Below are 20,583 nucleotides of genomic sequence, written 5' to 3'. Positions count from 1 at the left end.
GCCCGCCACAACGCCCAGCTATTTTTTGGTTGCAACCGTCATTGTTGTTTGGCGGGTCCAGGCTGGGGATTCGAACCCGCTACCTTAGGTGTACGTGGCTGGTGCCTTAGCCGGTTGAGCTATAGGCGCCGAGCCTCAGAATAACTTTTAAATGAAAATATAGGAAAATCTCTTTCTGGCCTTGGGATAGTAAAGGATTTCTTAAAAAAGACTTAAAAGCATAAGCCATATAGGAAGAGACTGATAATAATTCTGAGTGTATCAGTTTAACATTTCTGTTTATATTGTAAGTAAAGTGAAAAGACAAGCCACAGACAAGGGTGAGAAAACTATAACTTCTTTAAAAGGATAATTATCAAGAATATATAGATAATTACTTTAAATCAATATGAAAAAGATAACTATCCAGAAGAAAATGGACAAAGTTTACAAAAAATAAATTCAAGAAAAATTCTAGAAAAAATTCAAAGAAGAGGAATTCTGAATGGCTAAAAAACATGAAAAGATCTCAATTTCACTTATGATAAAGGAAATACAAAACAAAAAGCATGAAAAAAATTTGAAAGTCTGATAATATCAAGTATTGATTAGTATTTGAGAAAGTAACTCATGAAAAGCAAAAGACAATAAAAATATTACCTCAGAACTACGGGCTGCAGCCAAAGAAACAGAGAAAAATTCCATTCTTAAATGCATATAAAAGAAGACAGACATAAGATCTTGAAATGTTATCAATTTATTCTAAAAGTTATTTAAGAGAGGTTCATAGGGCCAAGTACAGTCAAAATAACTTTGGGGAATATTAATCCTCCTAGATATTACAATAACATAAAACTATAGGCGCTATAAGAGTGTATTTAGAGAGCAATTTGACAATACTCAGAAGAGTTGAACTTGCACACATCTTAGATCTAGTTGCTTACCTGCAGGAATAAACCTAGAGAACCCATGGCCAAGAAGAAATGACAAAAATTAAATTTCATTCAATATGGGAATGAATTTAAAAAGAAAATATACAATGAATACTTGCAATTGTTTGAATGTAGTAGAATACTACATATATTAAAGTAGATAAATTTGAAAATTACAATATTAAGCAAATTGGGCAAGTTGCTATCTTCAGTATGTTTGTAATCATAAATAAAAACTTAAAACATACAAACAACATTATACATCACTTATGGATGATAAATATTTAGAAAAAGTATAAACACATGCCAAGGAATTAGACACACTGAAATGAAAGTTACACACACCAACAATTAGAGAGAGGAGGGAAAAGTATGAGGAGTATTTTGTTTCTTTCAACAGAGATATCTGAAGTAAATGGGCAAAATGTCAGCATCCAGTAGGTAGGGATATGTTTTTCTGATAGATTACCTTTTGGGGCATCTTTTTCCTGTGTTTGAAATACCTCCTAATTTTAACAAATGGTAACAATAATTTAGAACATGTTTAAATAATTTAAATATTTGTTTATATCATTTACATTATGTAAAGTATATTAGTTTTTGGAAAGCCAAACAAAATTCTCTTACATATGATGTAAGATGTATTATAAGCATATTTCTCCAACTTACTTGCTCAACCTCTCTGTTGAGGGCATCTACTTTTTCTTTTAATCTGTTACCCTCTGCCTCAGCAGTGATAAGTTCCAATTTGAGGGTATTGTTTTCTGCCTCTACTTGACGGGCCTTATTTTCCCAGTTTTCAGCATCTTCATTGGCTTTTCGGAGCTGATCCATCATCTGCCGGTTCTCAGATTCCTGAGAAGCAAATCTTAGCTATTACTTTAAGATGTTTAGAATGTTCAGTGTATGAAACAAATTAAACATTACTTTTCAGGTCACTGGGAATTCACTTGTCATAAGGAATATTTGTTACATAACCTTGAAGAAACCTAGCTATATTTTTATACTTTAGAAAACTGGTCATCCTGTAATTAACAAAAGGGAGTGAGATCAGGATCTACCCTGGCTCCTGAGTCACAATCATCCCACTTGTAAACTTAAATAAATTACTCTTACCTTCAAGACCAGGATGAATATGTTCTTTTATTTCCTTTTGTTCAAACAAAATCTTCCGTTGCCTCCTTTCCCCATATGTCTGTTACTGATTACTTGCTGGTCTGGCTTCTGACCAACTTACTGGGTTGTACTGACTATAAAGCTTCTCAGGTCTGGAATATCTTAAGAGTCAACTTCTGATAATTCTCTTGGTTTGGCATATTTCCTGTTTGGTTCCTGCCTTTCACTCAGTCCCAGTCTTAATTTTCTTAATCATGAGCTGTTCTAGGATTCACCTTTGCCCACCAGTCTAGTAACTTACCTGAAAATTCTCAGAAGTAAAATATCAAACCTATCATGAGAAGATTGAATGATATAGGATCTTATTTCTACAGAAGAAAAAATTATCTCCACGAATAATATATTGTTATATAATTATTAGACCCTTTTAAGAAAACATTTTATTATTATGGTTTGGCAACCTAGTTCAAAAAATGAATTATAATCTCAGTAATTAATCTTCAGGTGGCACTAGATCTCTTTACTTCCTATTCATTAATAAATAGGGCACTTCCCTATCAGAAAGACCAGATGACAAATAATGTCTCTCCCTCTAAGCCTGTTCTCACAATTACTTAAGATTGGTTGAAATTCAGCTAATATCGCCACCTTGTGGTCTCCATTGTGAAAAATCTCTGCTAACTGTAAATAAGTTAATAAGGTAAAGCACTTTATTGGCTTTGGAGATTCAGATATTCCAAATGTGCCAGTATTTTTGTACTAAAAATAATAGTTTTTTACAGAGTATGTACTTGGGAGGTACATGGTATGATCTACATAATCTAAGTTTTACCTACATCAATCTTTATCCTCTTTAATTTTCTACTTAAGCCCTATGTTTTTCACTTAAAATTGCCTTACACCTTTATGTGGTTGGGTGTGAATGTACTAATCCCCCATAACACCTGGTATTTCTCAAATATAGGAACTGCTTTTAAATATTAAACTTAATTTTGTGACCAAGTAATACATGATTCAACGTGAAAAAGGATTGCCATAAAAAGTCTTCCAACCTAGGCGGCACCTGTGGCTCAGTGGGTAGTGTAGTGGCCACATACACTGAGGCTGGTGGGTTTGAACCTAGCCTGGGCCAGCTAAACAATGACAACTGCAACAAAAAAAATAGCCAGGCATTGTGGCAGGTACCTGTAGTTCCAGCTACTTGGGAGGCTGAGGCAAGAGAATTGCTTAAGCCCAAGAGTTTGAGGCTGCTGTGAGCTGTGATACCACTGTGCTCTACCAAGGACGGTATGATGAGACTCTGTCTCAAAAAAGAAAAAAGAAAAGGGGAGGGGGCAGCACCTGTAGCTCAAAGAAGTAGGGCGCCGGCCCCATATACTGGAGATGGCCGGTTCAAAACCAGTTCTGGCCAAAAACTGCAAAAAAAAAAAGTCTTCCAACGCTTCAGTGGACCTCCCCCTTGGCAACCAGAAACCATATTTTACCTTGTTTTGTAAACTTCCCCATAGAGGCCAGAGCAATGTGGGGCCTGAGACAGGCAACATTATAAAGAAAGTGAAACTGTTCTTTGACATTCTCCATTCTCTGCTTTTGGTATTTCTTTGCCTCTATGTGGTACCTCTCCCTCCTATACCCAACAGGACTCACTGCAACACTCCACCTGCTTCAGCTGGAATCCTTTGCATTTCCAGCCTGAATTATGAACACAACCTCTCCTAATTGCTTTCCTCCTTTCTGATTTTGTTACTTTTCTGATTTATTCTTCCTGACCTCTCCAGATTAATCTTCCTAAAAAGCAATTATCAAATAACTTCCAGCTTTAGTTCTAACAAAAGCATCCTGAAAATAAGATTCAAAGACACCCTGTGCATTCTACACTACATTTTTCCCTTATACTTTTGCTCGTGGTGTTCCTCCTGCCTGGAGAACCATCCAGCACTCTGTGCAACAAATGAATGAGTGAATAAATGACATTAACACTTCTTAATGGCCCTATCTCTACCAAAATGGTTCGTTTTTTTGGAGGGTACCTGGATCTATCCAGTGTTATGAAAGGCAATCTCATAAACATTTTCACACTTTGATGCTAAAAGCTGAGAGAAGCTTGAAAGTACAATCCCAGAATCTACAAGTTCTGTCAGAGGTGTAACATTTTGGCTTCTCTGTACCACACTAGAAGAACAGGAATTATCTTGGGCCACACATTAAATAAATACACAAACATTAATGAAATCTGATGAGCCAAAAAAAAAGTCCATGTGTAATTTTCGTAATATCCACCACCACATAATCAAAAAACTCTTCACATAATCTGCATACAGCTTGCAGGCTATGGGTTGAACCCCCTACATTCCTAATGATAGAATTTTAGGTCTATGTCATTCACTTAAAATTGCCTGACAGCTGGGCAGTAAGGCAGGAAGAACAAGGGAACAGAACACTTACCCCATTAAATGTGCTCTGGATATTTACTTATTTCTGATCTATTCCAGAAGAGATTCAGATGGCTTACTATAATACTAGGTGATTTAAATACTTTATCTCATTTACATGAATGTTCTTCCCAATTACAGATGGGAAACAGACTCAAAGGGGTTGAGTAGCCTGCAAAAGTCTTTATCATAGTAAGAAGAGGAGCCAAATATGTCTGATTTCAAAGCTTCTGTCAATTTAGTATATTATATTGCTGGTACTTTAAAATCAAGGAGTGTATAAAACCAGCTGCTTTGCTTACACAAGGCTTTGTATCTTGCTTTGCCCCAAAGCAAGTATTGCAATTGAGTCCTTAGATTCTCTCCTCTTTCAAGGCCCTTAATAGTCTTATGCACACTATGAATACATGTTCAAGACTGATATTAAATGATATGTTAAATAAAATAAACAGTTTGGGGAAAAATGAGTGGCATATAGGTAATACCACACCTATTAAAATAATCAATCCACTTGCACTATTTTAGCCCATGTAATGGACATATCTAACATCCTTGGTCAAGCTGCCTGTTTATTCCAGGGTTACTACACATGCACGCAAATGTATTTGGAATCCTCTGATGTCACACACATGCACATGGTCAAACTTTGGTTGCTAGCAGAGAAGTACAGAGGACAGTCATTTCCATGCTGGTCCTAAGAAACAGATGGCCTCATAACATCAATTCTGTCAATTCTGATCTGTTACACAATCAGGTGGACCCTCTTTTGCCAGAAGTTTGTAATTGAAAACTCCACCATTAAAAATATAAGTGAGGCCAAGTTGATTTTGGTCCTTTGTCAGAAAAGGAAGATTATTTTATCTAGAGTGGCAAGTAGCAAACTAAAAGGGGCATGTTCCTCGAGCCATCTTTCTGAACACTGGGGACATTCTAAATGTATAGTTAATCCACCAGTATCAAAACTAAAATACACTATGTATCAAAGAAAGACTTTATTCACCTGTCCCTATGAGTATAATCAATTACTAAAGTAATACTAGTGAAAACTCTAGATATTATGACCAAAAAGAAAAAATATATACATACTTCAGACTTTAATATATTCTTCAGTTTGTTAACCTCCAAATTAGTATCTTGGACTTTCTGTTTTATGTCATTAAGTTCATTATGAGTGTCATTCAATTTTTTGGACAGTGCCTATGAAAATAAGATAGGTAGATCTGATTACAAAAACCAAAAAATCTTATATCATAAAAACATCATAAATAAATTTATAAATACTTGCAACAAATAAAATTAATATACCTAATGTATAAAACTCATATAAAAACAGTGGGAAGGAGAGGAGGAAGCAAGATGGCGGCCAAGTAATAGCTTCTTGGCAACCAGGCATGGAGAGATTGGAGAGAGAAGACTCTAGGCATCTCTGGCTCATGGGCTCTGCCCAGAAACATCCCTTTGGGGACACAGAGAGAAAGTGAGAGACTTCTGGACCCCAGGAGGAGAATAAAAGCAGTGGAGAACTGGCAAGTAGTTGCGTGCGTTCGTTCTATCTGAGGCCATGGCTGCCATAGCTATAATCACAACAGCAGCGAGACTGCAAACAGGGAAGGCCTTCCGTGTGGGTGGTTTGGTTTTATTTTTTTGGACTTGGGGACTCAGTTGAACTACCTTGGAAGAACTTGGGCAAGAGTTTGGATGACTTTAAGTGTTGTCCAGGGCCCGGGTCTGAGCCAGAACAGAGCTAATATTGTTCAGCTGTTGGCTATGCCACCCAGCCATTATAGGAGAACTGCCCCTGCAGGTTCCACCCTCAGGGTCACAGAGTGAGACTCGGGCTGGGAGACCTAGGCTGAGTGATCTAGTGGCTGAGCATCACCAAAGGCCGCTGGGGAAGAGCAGAGATTTCAGTGTTTGGCAGTAACAGGGCCACCTGGAAGCCTCTGCTTTCAGGGGCATGGAGTGAGACCAGTTTTTGGTGCACTGGATAAGCGGGCAGCCACTTCAGGAGAGATCCCAGTGACAAGTGCTTTCCTGGGAAAGCTTCTGCTTAGCTGAGGTTATCAGTTTAAAGTGTCTTTTAAATGGGCTGAGGAGAGATTTAGGCTCTCAATCCTGCAGGGTTGAGAAATCAGCAGAGGCCTCCAGTCTCCATCTCATACAGCTATATAAGCATTGTGATTAACATCTCATACCCCAGATCACCTGTTTCCCAGACAATATTCAGTAAGATATATATACCGCTTTGTTTTTATTTTTGTTTTTGGTATTTTAATTTTTTATTTATTTCAACATTTTCCCTCTAGATTTTTCTTTTTTTTCCTTCTTTCTTTTTTTTTTTTTTTTATTAAATCATAGCAGTGCACATTAATACTATCATGGGGTATAGTGTACTGTTTCTATATACAATTTGAAATACTTTCATCCAACTGGTTAACATAGCCTTCATGTCTTTTTCTTAGTTATTGTGTTAAGACATTTATATTCTAAATTTAGAGAGATTCACATGTACCCTTATAGGATGAACCATAGGTGTGATCCCACCAATCACCCTCCCTCCACCCACACTCTCCCCTTCATTTTTCTAGTTTAAATATAACTTTCCATAGTTGCCTTCTTTAATAATGAGAACTTCATTTTTGCTAGTGTTTCTGCCCCTATTATTTGGATTTTCCCCCAATTTTATCCTGTAAGGTTTTCTGTTTGTTTGGTTTGGTTTGATTTATAGTATTTTTGTCTTTCCTCTTTATTTGATGGAGGTGGGGTACTATGTCTGAATAGGCTGGCAAAGAGCTGCTGACCTCAAGGGAACCACCCAACTCAGCACCTCTAGAAATTGGGGTTTTTAAGGTTGGGTCAAAGTAGCCTACTGTACACCTTTATTACTCCTATCTCCCTCCTTCTGTGCCTCTCTTCTTTTTGTCAATATTCCCTTTTACTCACCCCATCTCCTATCTCTTTGTTCTTTTTTAAAAATCATTTTTCCCCCCAGAAGTGCATTAATGTACATAGTTACCATTCAATTAAAAAAAAAAAATCTTTTTTCCCTCCTGCTCATCAATCTTCTCATCCTTTTGATCCTGTACCAAAAGGACTCAGCAAAACCTTAGGCCAGAGGCATGGTAACTTAAAGAGCAAGAGTAAGTGAAAGGAAAATTAGGGCAAGGAAACATATAAAAGAAAACAGTCATGAGGAAGAATCAGCAGAAAAATCTTGGCAACATGAAAAAACAGTCCAGAGCAAACCCCACAAGGGACCATGAGGTAGCTACTACAGAGGATTCTACCAATAAAGAAATGTTAGAAATGACAGAAGGGGAATTTAAAATACAGATGATGAAAACAATGAAGGAAATCACTGAGAAAGCAGAAAATAAACAAAAAACAATGAAGGAAATTGCTGAGAAAGTGGAAAATAACCAAAAGGAAATCCAAAAACAGAATCAAATAAGAGATGAAAGATATGAAGAATATAGAAAGGATATAGCAGAGCTGAAGGAACTGAAGCAATTAATGAACTTAAATATGCAATAGAAAGTATCAATGATAGATTAGACCATGCAGAAGAAAGAATCTCAGAGGTAGAGGATAAAGCTCTTGAAATAACTCAGATAGTTAAAGAGGGAAAAGAGAAGGAGAGAAATCAGAATGTTCACTGACAGAATTATGGGATTTTATGAAGTGTTCAAACATATGAGATATAGGTATCCCAGAAGGGGAGGAAGAATGCCCCAGAGAAATGGAAGCCATACTAGAGAATATTATAAATGAAAATTTCCCAAATATCACAAAAGATTCTGACACACTCCTTTCAGAGAGATATCGGACCCCAGGTCACCTCAACTGTAACTGAGCTTCTCCAAGACACATTGTGATGAACCTGTCCAAAGTCAAGACAAAAGAAAAGATTCTTCAAGCTGCCAAGAGTAAGCACCAGTTGACCTACAGGGGCAAATCCACCAAGGTGACTGTAGACTTCTCTAATGAAACTTTTCAAGCCAGAGGACAATGGTCATCTACCTGTAATCTACTTAAACGGAACAATTTCCAGCCCAGAATTCTATATCCCGCTAAGCTCAGCTTTAAAATTGTCAGAGAAATCAAATCATTGACTGATATGCAAACATTGAGGAAATTTGCCACAATAAGGTGAGCTCTACAGGAAATACTTCAACCTGTTCTACACACTGACCATCACAATGGACCACCAGCAAAATAAGCACCTAGAAATTAAAGGACAGAACCTAACTTCCATAATGCTGCAAAAGATAAAACTAAGCAAAGGACTTTCACAAAATAAGATGAATAGAATGCTACCACACTTATCAATTATCTCAATAAATGTTAATGGCTTGAATTCCCCACTAAAGAGGCATGGATTGGCTGACTGGATTAAAAAACACAAGCCATCCATTTGCTGTCTGCAGGAAACACACCTAGCCTCAAAAGACAAAACTCAGAGTTAAGGATTGGAAATCAATTTTTCAGGCAAATAAAATTCAGAAGAAAAGAGGAGTTGCAATCTTATTTTCAGATACATGTGGATTTAAAGCGACTAAAGTCAAAAAAGACAAAGATGGTCACTTTATATTGGTCAAGGGAAAAATACAACAAGAAGATGTTTCTATTCTAAATATTTATGCAGCCAATTTAAATGCTCCCAGATTCTTGAAAAGACCTTAATTAGTCTGAGCAATATGATATCCTATAACACTGTAATAACAGGGAACTTTAACACTCCTCTTATCAAGCTGGACAGATCCTCTAAACAGAAATTAAACAAAGATATAAGGGACTTCAATGAGACCCTAGAACAGGGGTCCTCAAACTTTTTAAACAGGGGGCCAGTTCACTGTCCCCTCAGACCATTGGAGGGCTGGACTATGGGCCCTGGGACCAGTTGGCTGCTAAGCAGGACAGGCAACGGCTGCAAAAACACCCAGTGGGTCAGATAAATGTCCTAGGCTGCCACATGTGGCCCTCAGGCCGTAGTTTGAGGATGCCTGCCCTAGAACAACTGTGCTTGATAGGTGTATATAGAACACTCCATCTCAAAGCTGAAGTATATACATTTTTCTCATCAGCCCATGGAACATTCTCCAAAATTGATCATATCCTAGGACACAAAACAAACCTCAACAGAATCAAAAAAATTGAAATTTTACCTTGTATCTTCTCAGACCATAGGCACTAAAGGTGGAATTTAACTCCAACAAAAACATTCAACCCCACACAAAGGCATGGAAATGAAACAACTTTCTGTTGAATGGCAGTTGAGTGCAGTAAGAAATAAAAGAGGAAATCATTAACTTCCTTGAGCATAACAACAATGATGACACAAGCTACCAAAACCTCTGGGATACAGCAAAAACACTCCTGAAAGGAACATTTATCACTTTAGATGCCTACTTTTGAAAAACAGAAAGAGAGCTCATCAACAAACGCACAAGCCATCTTATAGAAGTGGAAAAAGAAGAACAATCTAATCCTAAACCCAGCAGAAGAAAAGAAATATCCAAAATTAAATCAGAGATTAATTAAGTTGAAAACAAAAGAATCATTCAGAAAATTAATAAAACAAGGAGTTGGTTTTCTGAAAAAATAGATAAAACAGATAAACCTTTGGTCAGACTAACTAGAAATAAAAAGTAAAATCTTTAGTAACTTCAATCAGAAATGATAAAGGGGAAATAACAACTGATGCTACAGAGATCCAAGAGATCATCTCTGATACTACCAGAAACTCTATGCCCAGAAATTTGACAGTATGAAGGAAATGGATCAATATTTGGAATCACACCCTCTCCCTAGACTTAGTCAGGAAGAAATAGATCTCTCGAACAGAGCAATTTCGAGTACTGAGATCAAGGAAACAATAAAAAATCTCCCAACAAAAAAATGTCCTGGTCCAGATGGCTTCACACCAGAATTCTATCAAACCTTCAGTGAAGAGCTTATTCCCATACTGCAGAAATTATTCAAAAAAATTGAGGAGGAAGGAATCTTCTCCAACACATTCTACAAAGCAAACATCACCCCGATACCAAAACCAGGAGAAGACCCAACTAAAAAGGAGAATTTCAGATCAACTTCACTAATGAATACAGATGCAAAAATTCTCAACAAAATCCTAGCCAATAGATTACAGTTTATCATCAAAAAAGTCATATATCATGATCAAGTAGTTTTCATCCCAGAGATGCAAGGCTGGTTTAACATACACAAATCCATAAACATTATCCACCATATTAACAGAAGCAAAAACAAAGACCATATGATCCTCTCAATAGATTCAGAAAAAGTATTTGATAAAATCCAGCATCCTTTCTAATTAGAACACTAAAGAGTATAGGCATATGTGGAACATTTCTTAAACTGATTGAAGCTATCTATGATAAACCCACAACTAATGTTTTACTAAATGGAGTTAAACTGAAAGCATTTCCACTTAGAACTGGAACCAGACAAGCTTGTCCTGTCACCATTACTATTCAACATACTACTGTAAGTTCTAACCAATATAATCAGGCAAGAGAAAGAAATAAAAGGCATCCAAACGGGAGCAACAATATGATCCCTCTTTGCCAACAATATGATCTTATACTTAAAGAACCCCAAAGACTCCACCACGAAACTCCTGGAAGTCATCAAAAAATATAGTAATGTCTCAGGATATAAAATCAATGTCCACAAATCAGTTGCCTTTATCTATACCAATAATAGCCAAGTTGAGAGGCTAATCAAGGACACAACTCCCTTCACCATAGCTTTTAAAAAACGAAATACCTAGGAATATACATAATAAAAGAGGTAAAGGACCTCTATAAAGAAAATTATGAAACTCTAAGAAAGGAAATAGCAGAGAATATTAACAAATGGAAGAACATATCATGCTCGTGGCTGAAAGAATCAACATGGTTAAAATGTCTATACTTCCCAAAGCAATTTACCAATTCAATGCCATCCCTATTAAAATACCAACATTGTACTTTCAAGACTTGGAAAAAATGATTCTTCATTTTGTATGGAACCAGAAAAAAATCCATATAGCTAAGGTAGTTCTTAGTAATAAAAACAAAGCTGGGGGCATAAGCATACCAGATTTTAGGCTGTACAACAAGGCCATAGTGGTCAAGACAGCATGGTACTGGCACAAAAATAGAGACATAGACATCTGGAATAGAATAGAAAACCAGGAAATGAAACTAACATCTTACAACCACCTAATCTTCAATAAACCAAATAAGAACATACACTGAGGGAAGACTCCCTATTCAATAAATGGTGCTGGGAGAACTGGATATCCACATGTAAAAGACTGAAACTAGACCCTCACCTTTCTCCACTCACAAAAATTAATTCAAGATGGATAAAGGACTTAAATTTAAGACACCAAATGATAAAAATCCTCAAAGAAAGCATAGGAAAAACACTAGAAGATACAGGTCTGGGGAAAGACTTTATGAAGAAGACTTCTGTGGCAACTGCAACAACAAAAATAAACAAATGGTACTTAATTAAGCTGAAAAGCTTCTGTACAGTTAAGCAGACAACAAACAAAACAAATAGACAACCTACACAATGGGAAAGGATATTTGCATATTTTCAATTGGATAAAACCTTGATACCTAGGATCTATAGAGGACTCAAATTAATCAGCATGAAATAAAGCCAGTAATCCCATATATCAATGAGCAAAAGAGATGAATAGGATCTTCTCTAAAGAAGACAGATGAATGGCTGGCAAACATATGAAAAAATGCTCATTGTCTCTAATTATTAGAGAAATGCAAATCAAAACCACCCTGAAATACCATTTAATCCCAGCAAGAATGGCCCACATCCCAAAATCTCAAAACTGCAGATGCTGGTGTGGATGTGGAGAGAAAGGAACACTTTTACACTGCTGGTGGGACTGCAAACTAATACAACCTTTTTGGAAGGAAGTTCGGAGAACCTTCAAAGAACTCAAGCTAGACCACCCATTTGATCCTGCAATCCCATTACTGGGCATCTACCCAGAAGGAAAAAATTTCTTTTATCATAAGGACACTTGCACTAGACTGTTTATGGCAGCTCAATTTACAATCACCAAAATTTGGAAACAGCCTAAATGCCCACCAACCCAGGAACAGATTAACAAGCTGTTATATATATGTATATACCATGGAATACTATTCAGCCATTAAAAAAGACGGAGACTTTACATTCTGTGTATTATTACAGTAAGCTAATAATAGCAACGAAATATTTATTGAGTGTACACTATAGTAAGTACCTTCTAGGCATATTATCATTTATTAGCCATTTTTACAGATGATACACTGAAGTTCACAGAAGTTAAACTATATGATCACACAACCAAATAGTAAGAATAAACCCCATGTGAGCCTTACTTGGCTCTACTATCTCCTCATATAGAAAAAAACACATAAAGTGGGTGGTTTTATCCCATTTACATTAAAAAGCACAAAGTAATACTAAAAATTTTTTAAGTGCACGGAAAATCAGTTAAAAAATATATCAAATGTTAACAGTGACTAACATTGAAAGTGAAATATATTGCCTTAGAGAGAAAGTATTTATAAACAGGAATTTTCCTAAAAAGAATCACAATACTAAAGCTGACCAAGTAAGGTGACACAGTTCATACCCCCATACTAAAACAGAATAATACACAGTCCATCAAACAAATCTATCCTTTAAAGTTTCTGAAGTTTTTATCCTTATTTTTTGATTTATTCATTTATCCTTCAGCAAGAAAGCATTTTCTAAGGTTTAATATAAATCTGTTATATCCCTTTTTTGTCTATTTTTTAATATTAAACACTTTATATTTGAGAATTTCATTTAGAAATTATGTGACATATTCTCTTCTAAAGGTTAAAAAACATCCTAGTTTAATGACTGAGTTTTTCTACAAAATGAAATGAGGGCTGTTCCTCAGAAGAAATTTTTCTTTTTTGGAGGAAAGATTCTAGAAATAATGTACCTGGTTTTCCTGTTTAGCTTTAGCAAACTGTTCTTGGAGATTGTCATTATCATGTGCCAAGATATCTCTTTCCCTGGCAATTTGAGCCAGCTCATCATTTGTTTCATCCAGTTGCCGACGCATTCTGGAAATGTCTTGTTCACACATAATTAGGGCTTCAGTAGACTGTCTATTCCACAAATCAAACAGTACATAAGAAGAGACATTTTACTGAAACAGAATAACACATTCTCACAAGACAGAAGATGGATAGCATGAAAACATTTGAAGAGATTTTAAACACTTAAATTTATAGGAATATATACTACAAGACAGTCCATTAGAGTTTCTCTATGTTGTCATCATCTCATCATGAAAAAGATATTAAATATACCAAACAGTCAATGATTTCCTAAGTATCTCAAAGCTTCTATCACTTAAGTATTGGGAAGTCCTTCATTCTACCTCTTGCTGCTATGGCTTAGTCTCCTTTACCAGTTCCTCTTCCTTGGTCTTCTTAAAAATTAATGTTTTTCAGGGCTCAAAGCTTAATCTCCCAATTCTTCTTCTCATTCTAGCCCTTCCCTCAGACAAATTCCATTCATAGCTCCAGTTCCCATCTATACCAAGATGACTTCAAAATAATTATTTCCAGTGTTAGCCTCTCTATTACACTTTTATTTTATTTTATTTTATTTTATTTTTTTGAGACAGAGCCTCAAGCTGTCCCCCTGGGTAGAGTGCCGTGGCATTACAGCTCACAGCAACCTCCAACTCCTGGGCTTGAGCGAGTCTCCTGCCTCCACCTCCCAAGTAGCTGGGACTACAGGTGCCTGCCACAATGCCTGGCTATTTTTTGGTTGCAGCCGTCATTGTTGTTTGGCGGGTCTGGGCTGGGGATTCGAACCCGCCACCTTAGGTGTACGTGGCTGGCGCCTTAGCCGGTTGAGCTATAGGCGCCGAGCCTATTACACTTTTAGACTTGTATTTAACTACTTCCTAGACATGTCTACATTAAGGTTTCAAAGGTTAAGTAGAATGGTAAAAGTATCTTTCTCCTCTTATTTTTGTCATGTTCAGCATTCATCCCTGTCCAGAAACCTGGCATTTTCCTACTGTCTATCTTTCTCATAAGCACCTCACTCCCTCTGTTCCCCACCTCCTAAATCCCAATTTACCATAACTTCTTTTTTTTTTTTTTTGAGACAGAGCCTCAAGCTGTCCTCCTGAGTAGAGTGCTGTGGCATCACAGCTCACAGCAACCTCCAACTCCTGGGCTTGAGCGAGTCTCCTGCCTCCACCTCCCAAGTAGCTGGGACTACAGGTGCCTGCCACAATGCCTGGCTATTTTTTGGTTGCAGCCGTCATTGTTGTTGGCAGGCCTGTGCTAGATTCGAACCCACCACCTTAAGTGTATGTGGCTTAAGCCTTAGCCACTTGAGCCACAGGCACCAAGCCACCATAACTTCTTCTGTCTAGGGAATCTTTCTAAGACAAAATCTCCCAAGAATTCTTCAATGATTTCTTATTGCCCCAAATATAAAATCATTCATTTGTCTATAACACAGGCCTCTTCCTGCCTGTTTAGCCTCCCACCTCCCTTCACTTCTCTTATACTTTGGGTCCCCATAAAACTCATCTACTTGTAGGTCAAGAGGCTTTTGGACATTATCTGAAGGTCTTTGTTATTCTTTCTACTTTGAATACCATTCCCTTTACTTAGCAAATACTATTCTCTCTTTTGCTTCTCTAGACAGACTTAGGCCTCCTTTAAACATTAGAGAGTTGCCACCTCATATGTACCACTAAGCTTCTTGTTTCATTCTATCTTTGTACCTAACATTGTACTTTGCCCCCAATAAGTGCTCAAATGTTTGCTGAATGAATGACTTACCTTGATGCCTGTTCCATCTCAGCAATAATATTCTTCATGCCTGAAATGGTCTTTTCCTTAAAAAGTAATATAAGTATTAAATAAAAAATTATCTCAAACTGATATTTTTGTTAAACTGAATGAAAATTTTTGTTAAAATAAAACAAAAAGAAAACTTCCCCTCCCTTTTAGATTTACATTTAAACATTTATATTCAGTTCTTCTTTTCTACACTTTAAAGCCCAGTACATCAGTGTGAATATTTGTACTGTGTAAAAGCAATAGATTATGTTTGTTAAAGTAAAGGCTACACTTACGTGTAGTGACATGAGATCAATATAGAAGTGCTTTTTACAAAGATTTATGCAGGCACCCAGCAACACAAGAATCCCATAACTACCCTGTATTTAGAGGCAAACCAATGGTTTGGCATTGGAGTGTTCTACACTGGAAATAGAACTAATTCATTTCCTCACATTCTTCATGTTATAAAACCAGGGAAGTCAATAATATACAATGAAATTTATTTTTTTGAGAATAAATTTCAGTATATTATTTAAATTAGCCAGCAATAACATGTTCAAAAAGCTGCTGCAATAGAACTACTTATAAGAGTACTACTAATATTTAGGTATGAGCTAATAAGGCCATAAGGATTAAGCTTAGAGCAAAGGTACAAATTAACTATTTATATCCTCTCTTTTCAAATGTGTGACCAGGGAGCGAAATTAGTGGAGTTAGGCTCAGTGCCTGTAGCCCACTGGTTAGGGCTCCAGCCACATACACTGGGGCTGGTAGGTTGCCGAACAACAAGGACAGCTACGACAACAACAAAAAAATAACTAGGCATTGTGGCAGGTGCCTGTAGTCCCAGCTACTTGGGAGGCTGAGGCAAGAGAATCACTTAAGCCCAAGAGTTTCCGGTTGCTGTGAACTGTGATGCCGCAGCACTCTACCCAGGGCAACATAGTGAGACTCTGTCAAAGCATAGTGAAGTCAGTCAAAGCTGAAATAAGTTTGAATATCCTAATTCCTCAATACCACTTCCACATCTTCTCTTAAAACCTTGAGGTTCAGCGCCTGTTGCTCAGTGAGTAGGACACCAGCCACATACACGGAAGCTGAGTCCGGCCGGGGCCTGCTAAACAAAAATGACAACTGCCATCAAAAAATAGTCGGGCATCGTGGCAGGATCCTGTAGTTCCAGCTACTTGGGAGGCTGAGGCAAGAGAATCACTTAAGCTCAAGAGTTTGAGGTTGCTGTGAGCTAAGATACAATGGCCTTCTACCAAGGGCAACATAGTGAGACTCAGCCTCAAAAAAAAAAAAAAAAAAAAAGGTAAGAAAACCATTATTTTACTAAATATAACTAAATTTCATCTTGCCCTTTGGATTGCCAAATCCTTAGTAACCAAGTAAAAAAAGACAAAAAAAATCTGTATTTTCCAATTATTTCTGTTCCTATTTCTTTAATGCAGTGGTTCTCAACCTTCCTAATTGCCACCTTATTACAATGGCAAAATGGGGTCACGACCCACAGGCTGAGAACTGCTGCTTTAATGGGATAGTTTTGCACACGTGTGTATGTGTGGCTATCTTCCTATAATCATGTGCTCCTCTCCAGTATTTTTTAGCTCCAGTTTCCCATCTGTTTTCTGATAGAATGGCATAGACTTGGCTTGGCACCTGTAGCTCAGTGGTTACAGAGCGAGCCACATACACCGAACTCGGCCCGGGCCTGCTAAACAACAATGACAACTACAACAACAACAAAAAATAGCTGGGCATGTGGCAGGCGCCTGGAGTCCCAGCTACTTGGGAGGCTGAGGCAAGAAAATCACTTAAGTCCAAGAGTTGGAGGTTGCTGTGAGTTGTGATGCCACAACACTCTACCAAGGGTGACATAATGAGACTCTATCTCAAAACAAAAACAAAAACAGAAAGAAAAAAGAATGGCATAGACTTCCCATCTGACAGTGATGAATATTGAAGGATTGTTAAAACATCCATTAGCAAAAACAGTTAAACCCCTTTAAGAAGGGTGGAAAATTCAAACACAAAATACTATTTAAAGTGGAATGTTTACATATAATTTTGAAATAGTATATAATCCTAAATAAATTCTGAAAAGCTAATTAAAATGAGTTTCAAAAGTTATTACTTTGTTAAGCTTGAAATATATTTTATAAGCCTACAAAGGACTTTCCTTTATCAACAGAAGTTCACCCTGAAAGTGGGATTCCCTATGAACACTGTAAAGTATTTGGGACAAAATTATAGAGTTGAATCCAATAATATATCCTCTTAACCTATTTTTCTCTTTTAATATGACCCCAATACCTCCATTTCTCAAATATACCACCATTCTTTGTACAACCTCAATATGTTGTATACCATATTCCTTGTAAAACTTCAATAGTTAATATTTTTAAATTAGTATATATTAAGTATGCTTTATACAGCCTCATATGTTGTCCAACCAGGGATACAGACTCAAGTTAACTGTTAAAATTCAGCCTGGATAGGACTGTCAAAATGTATTTAAAAAAAAGAAACTTAGGTTTTACACAAGTAATTTAGCTTTTCTTACTCAAAAATCTAGGTACTATTGAGTTTTCTAACTTTAATTGGTAGCAAGTAGCAGAACATCTTTTTAAACTATAAACACCAGAAAAATTTTACCTTATTCACTATAATGTAGACTTTTCCACATTAATTTATTTCTGTAACATCCATATAATAGTACCGCTTTTCACTGGAAGGCCTTTGTTAGTTCAGTTCTGAAATATCTTTGTAGAGAACATTTCCTCTCTTGATTACCTAATGTTGTCTCACAAGTTATTTTCCCTTCAAAGGATGGATAATCTTATACAAAGTTCTTAATTTTATTATTTTATTTTATTTATTTATTTATTTATTTATTTATTTATTTATTTTGAGACAGAGTCTCAAGATGTCACCCCAGGTAGAGTACCCCACAAGAGTAACCTCCAACTCTTGTGCTCAAGTGATTCTCTTGCCTCGGTTTTTTCTATTTTTAGTAGACATAGGGTCTCACGTTTTTTTGCTCAGGTCAGGTTGGTCTCCAACTTGTGAGCTCAAGCAATCCACCTGCCTTATCGTCCCAGAGTGGTAGGATTACAGGCGTGAGCCACTGCACCAGGCCGATTTTATTTATTTAGTTAGTTCTGTTGTTGTTGAGACAGAGTCTGACTCTGTCACCCTTAGTAGAGTGCCATTGTGTCATAGCTCACAGCAACATCATTTCAATGACCTCTATATACAAACTCTTGGGCTTAAGCAATTCTCTTGCCTCAGCCTCCCAAGATCTCCCACTACAGGTCTGTGCCACAACACCCAGCTATTTTTAGAGATGGGGTCTCACTCTAGCTCAGGCTGATCTTGAACGCCTGAGCTCAGGCAATCCACCTACCTCAGGCTCTCAAGTGCTGGGATTACAGGCATGAGCCACCGCGCCTGGCCACAGTTCTTGATTTTATAATAGACTTGTAACTCAGTATTATTTTGTATAGAAAAGGTAATGTTGATAACAGTTAGTAGAATGGAAGAAATGTGAAATATTAGATATAGCAGAAGGAAATGAGGTTCAGAAAGAGGTGAAGAATTTTGTTTCTAATGTTAGTGTTTTAAAAGGTAATCATGCTTAACTATTTACAATTGTTTTGAATATAATGAGAAACAAAATTCCATTGTAAAATTTCACAACTACTGAGCCAGGCTTTTCTGCAAGTAAACAAGTATTTACTATTTATTGGCTGTTATTTGAGGACTTCAGTTATGCTCGTGATTCCCAAATAAATTAATTCTTTCTCCTTATCTAAAAATCCAAGAGAGCATGTGAATATTTCACCTACTTGTCCCCAAAACAATTTAAACTCAGCATGTCAGTAATCTTCCTTTCTAAGCCTGTTCTATTTTTTGTGTTTCTCACTTCATGAATAGGAATATCCATGTGGTTCCTAAGCCAGAATTCACATCTTGTCCATTTTACTTCTTGTATACATCTATTTCTATCATTGATACTGCCACTATCTTAATACAGGTCTGATGACTATCCTCTCAATTAGTGTCCCTGTCATTATTCTCATTTCCCTAAATCCCTCTTTCACATGGATTTATAAGTGCCAGAATATTTCTTCTAAAGTTCTAATTATAACATTTCATTTACATTATTTCAGTGACCCTCTATATTCATGATGATATAGTCCATACTGAATAGCTCATGTATTTTCATGATTATTTGCTTATCTTTCCCATCTCATCTTTTGTCTTGCCATAGCTATTTCTTTGCAACCTATCCTCTGGCCATACTAAATTATTAGGAAGTCTCATGAAATTCTGTCATAAAAGCTACTGAGCTCTCGTGAACACTGTTCTACCCAGGTGCATCACCCCTTCTCACTGTCCTCTTCCCCTAAGTCTCTTCCTGGCTAATTTCTAGTCATTTTTCAGGGCAGTCCAGGCACCACCACTTCTTAGAAGGCTTCCCAGATCTTCCTCCTCCCCTAACCCAACTCCCAGGCTGAATCAGGTATATTTCTGCCATACTCCAATAGTACATTATGCATACGTCATTACGGTAACTTAGTATATTTTATCCGAATAATACATACATATTTATTTATCTCTGTACTGCACCATAGGCTTTAATGGCAGGCCACTCACTTTCAGTTTCTGACACAATACCTGGTACATGTCAATAAATGTTTGTTGAAAGAATGAATGAATGAATAGATAAATTAATGACTCAGTCCTCTCAGAGTAGGGAAAGACCTTATTACAATGATTCTGCCTCTGCTTAAGAAATCTCTGAAAACAGTTTAGGAGTTGCTTTCATAATCAGTTCATGAGCTAGAAAGGAGCATCAATATCTTTCTGCCATGTTGGCAATATTTTAACAACTACAACAACAAAAATGTGGGATGGAAGTTATCATCTAGCTTATTCAGTAGCCCCGTGTGATCCATTTTCAAAGGCTTAGGATAATGTTAAAATGTACTCCTAGTTCTGAATGGAATAAACTTATTGCCTCCCCAGGTGACTACCTGGAAATACGTTTTTAAGAAGAAATCAGGCCAGGTGCAATGGCTCATCCCTATAATCCTACCACTTTAGGAGGCCAGGGTGGGGGATAACTTGAGCTCACGGGTTTGAGACCAGCCTGAGCAAAAAGCCAGACCCCTGTCTCTACTAAAAATAAAAAAACTGAGTCAAGAGGATCACTTAAGCCCAAGAGTTGGAGGTTGCTATGAGCTATGA

At 36.9% G+C, this 20,583-nt stretch overlaps 1 protein-coding gene across 2 annotated transcripts in view; it reads right to left on the bottom strand.

Annotated features, from left to right (window-relative positions):
• TSGA10 (testis specific 10) overlaps positions 1 to 20,583 on the bottom strand; it is an 89,804-nt gene that overhangs the window by 24,719 nt on the left and 44,502 nt on the right. Inside the window, exons 8-11 of one of the 2 annotated variants that reach the window (XM_012807946.2) lie at positions 15,325 to 15,380; positions 13,452 to 13,620; positions 5,546 to 5,656; positions 1,581 to 1,766 (exon numbers count right to left, since the gene is read on the bottom strand). In XM_012807946.2, the coding sequence (XP_012663400.1) occupies positions 1,581 to 1,766; positions 5,546 to 5,656; positions 13,452 to 13,620; positions 15,325 to 15,380 (522 nt within the window). The remainder of the gene's footprint in view (positions 1 to 1,580; positions 1,767 to 5,545; positions 5,657 to 13,451; positions 13,621 to 15,324; positions 15,381 to 20,583) is intronic. The other variant, XM_023515773.1, reaches the window with a different exon arrangement.

The sequence above is a fragment of the Otolemur garnettii genome, unplaced genomic scaffold (assembly GCF_000181295.1).
Source record: "Otolemur garnettii isolate 467f Iridium unplaced genomic scaffold, OtoGar3 scaffold00079, whole genome shotgun sequence".
NCBI classification, from domain to species: domain Eukaryota; kingdom Metazoa; phylum Chordata; class Mammalia; order Primates; family Galagidae; genus Otolemur; species Otolemur garnettii.
The sequence above is the reverse complement of the archived record's forward strand: the minus strand, read 5'-3'. Positions and strand labels throughout refer to the sequence as shown.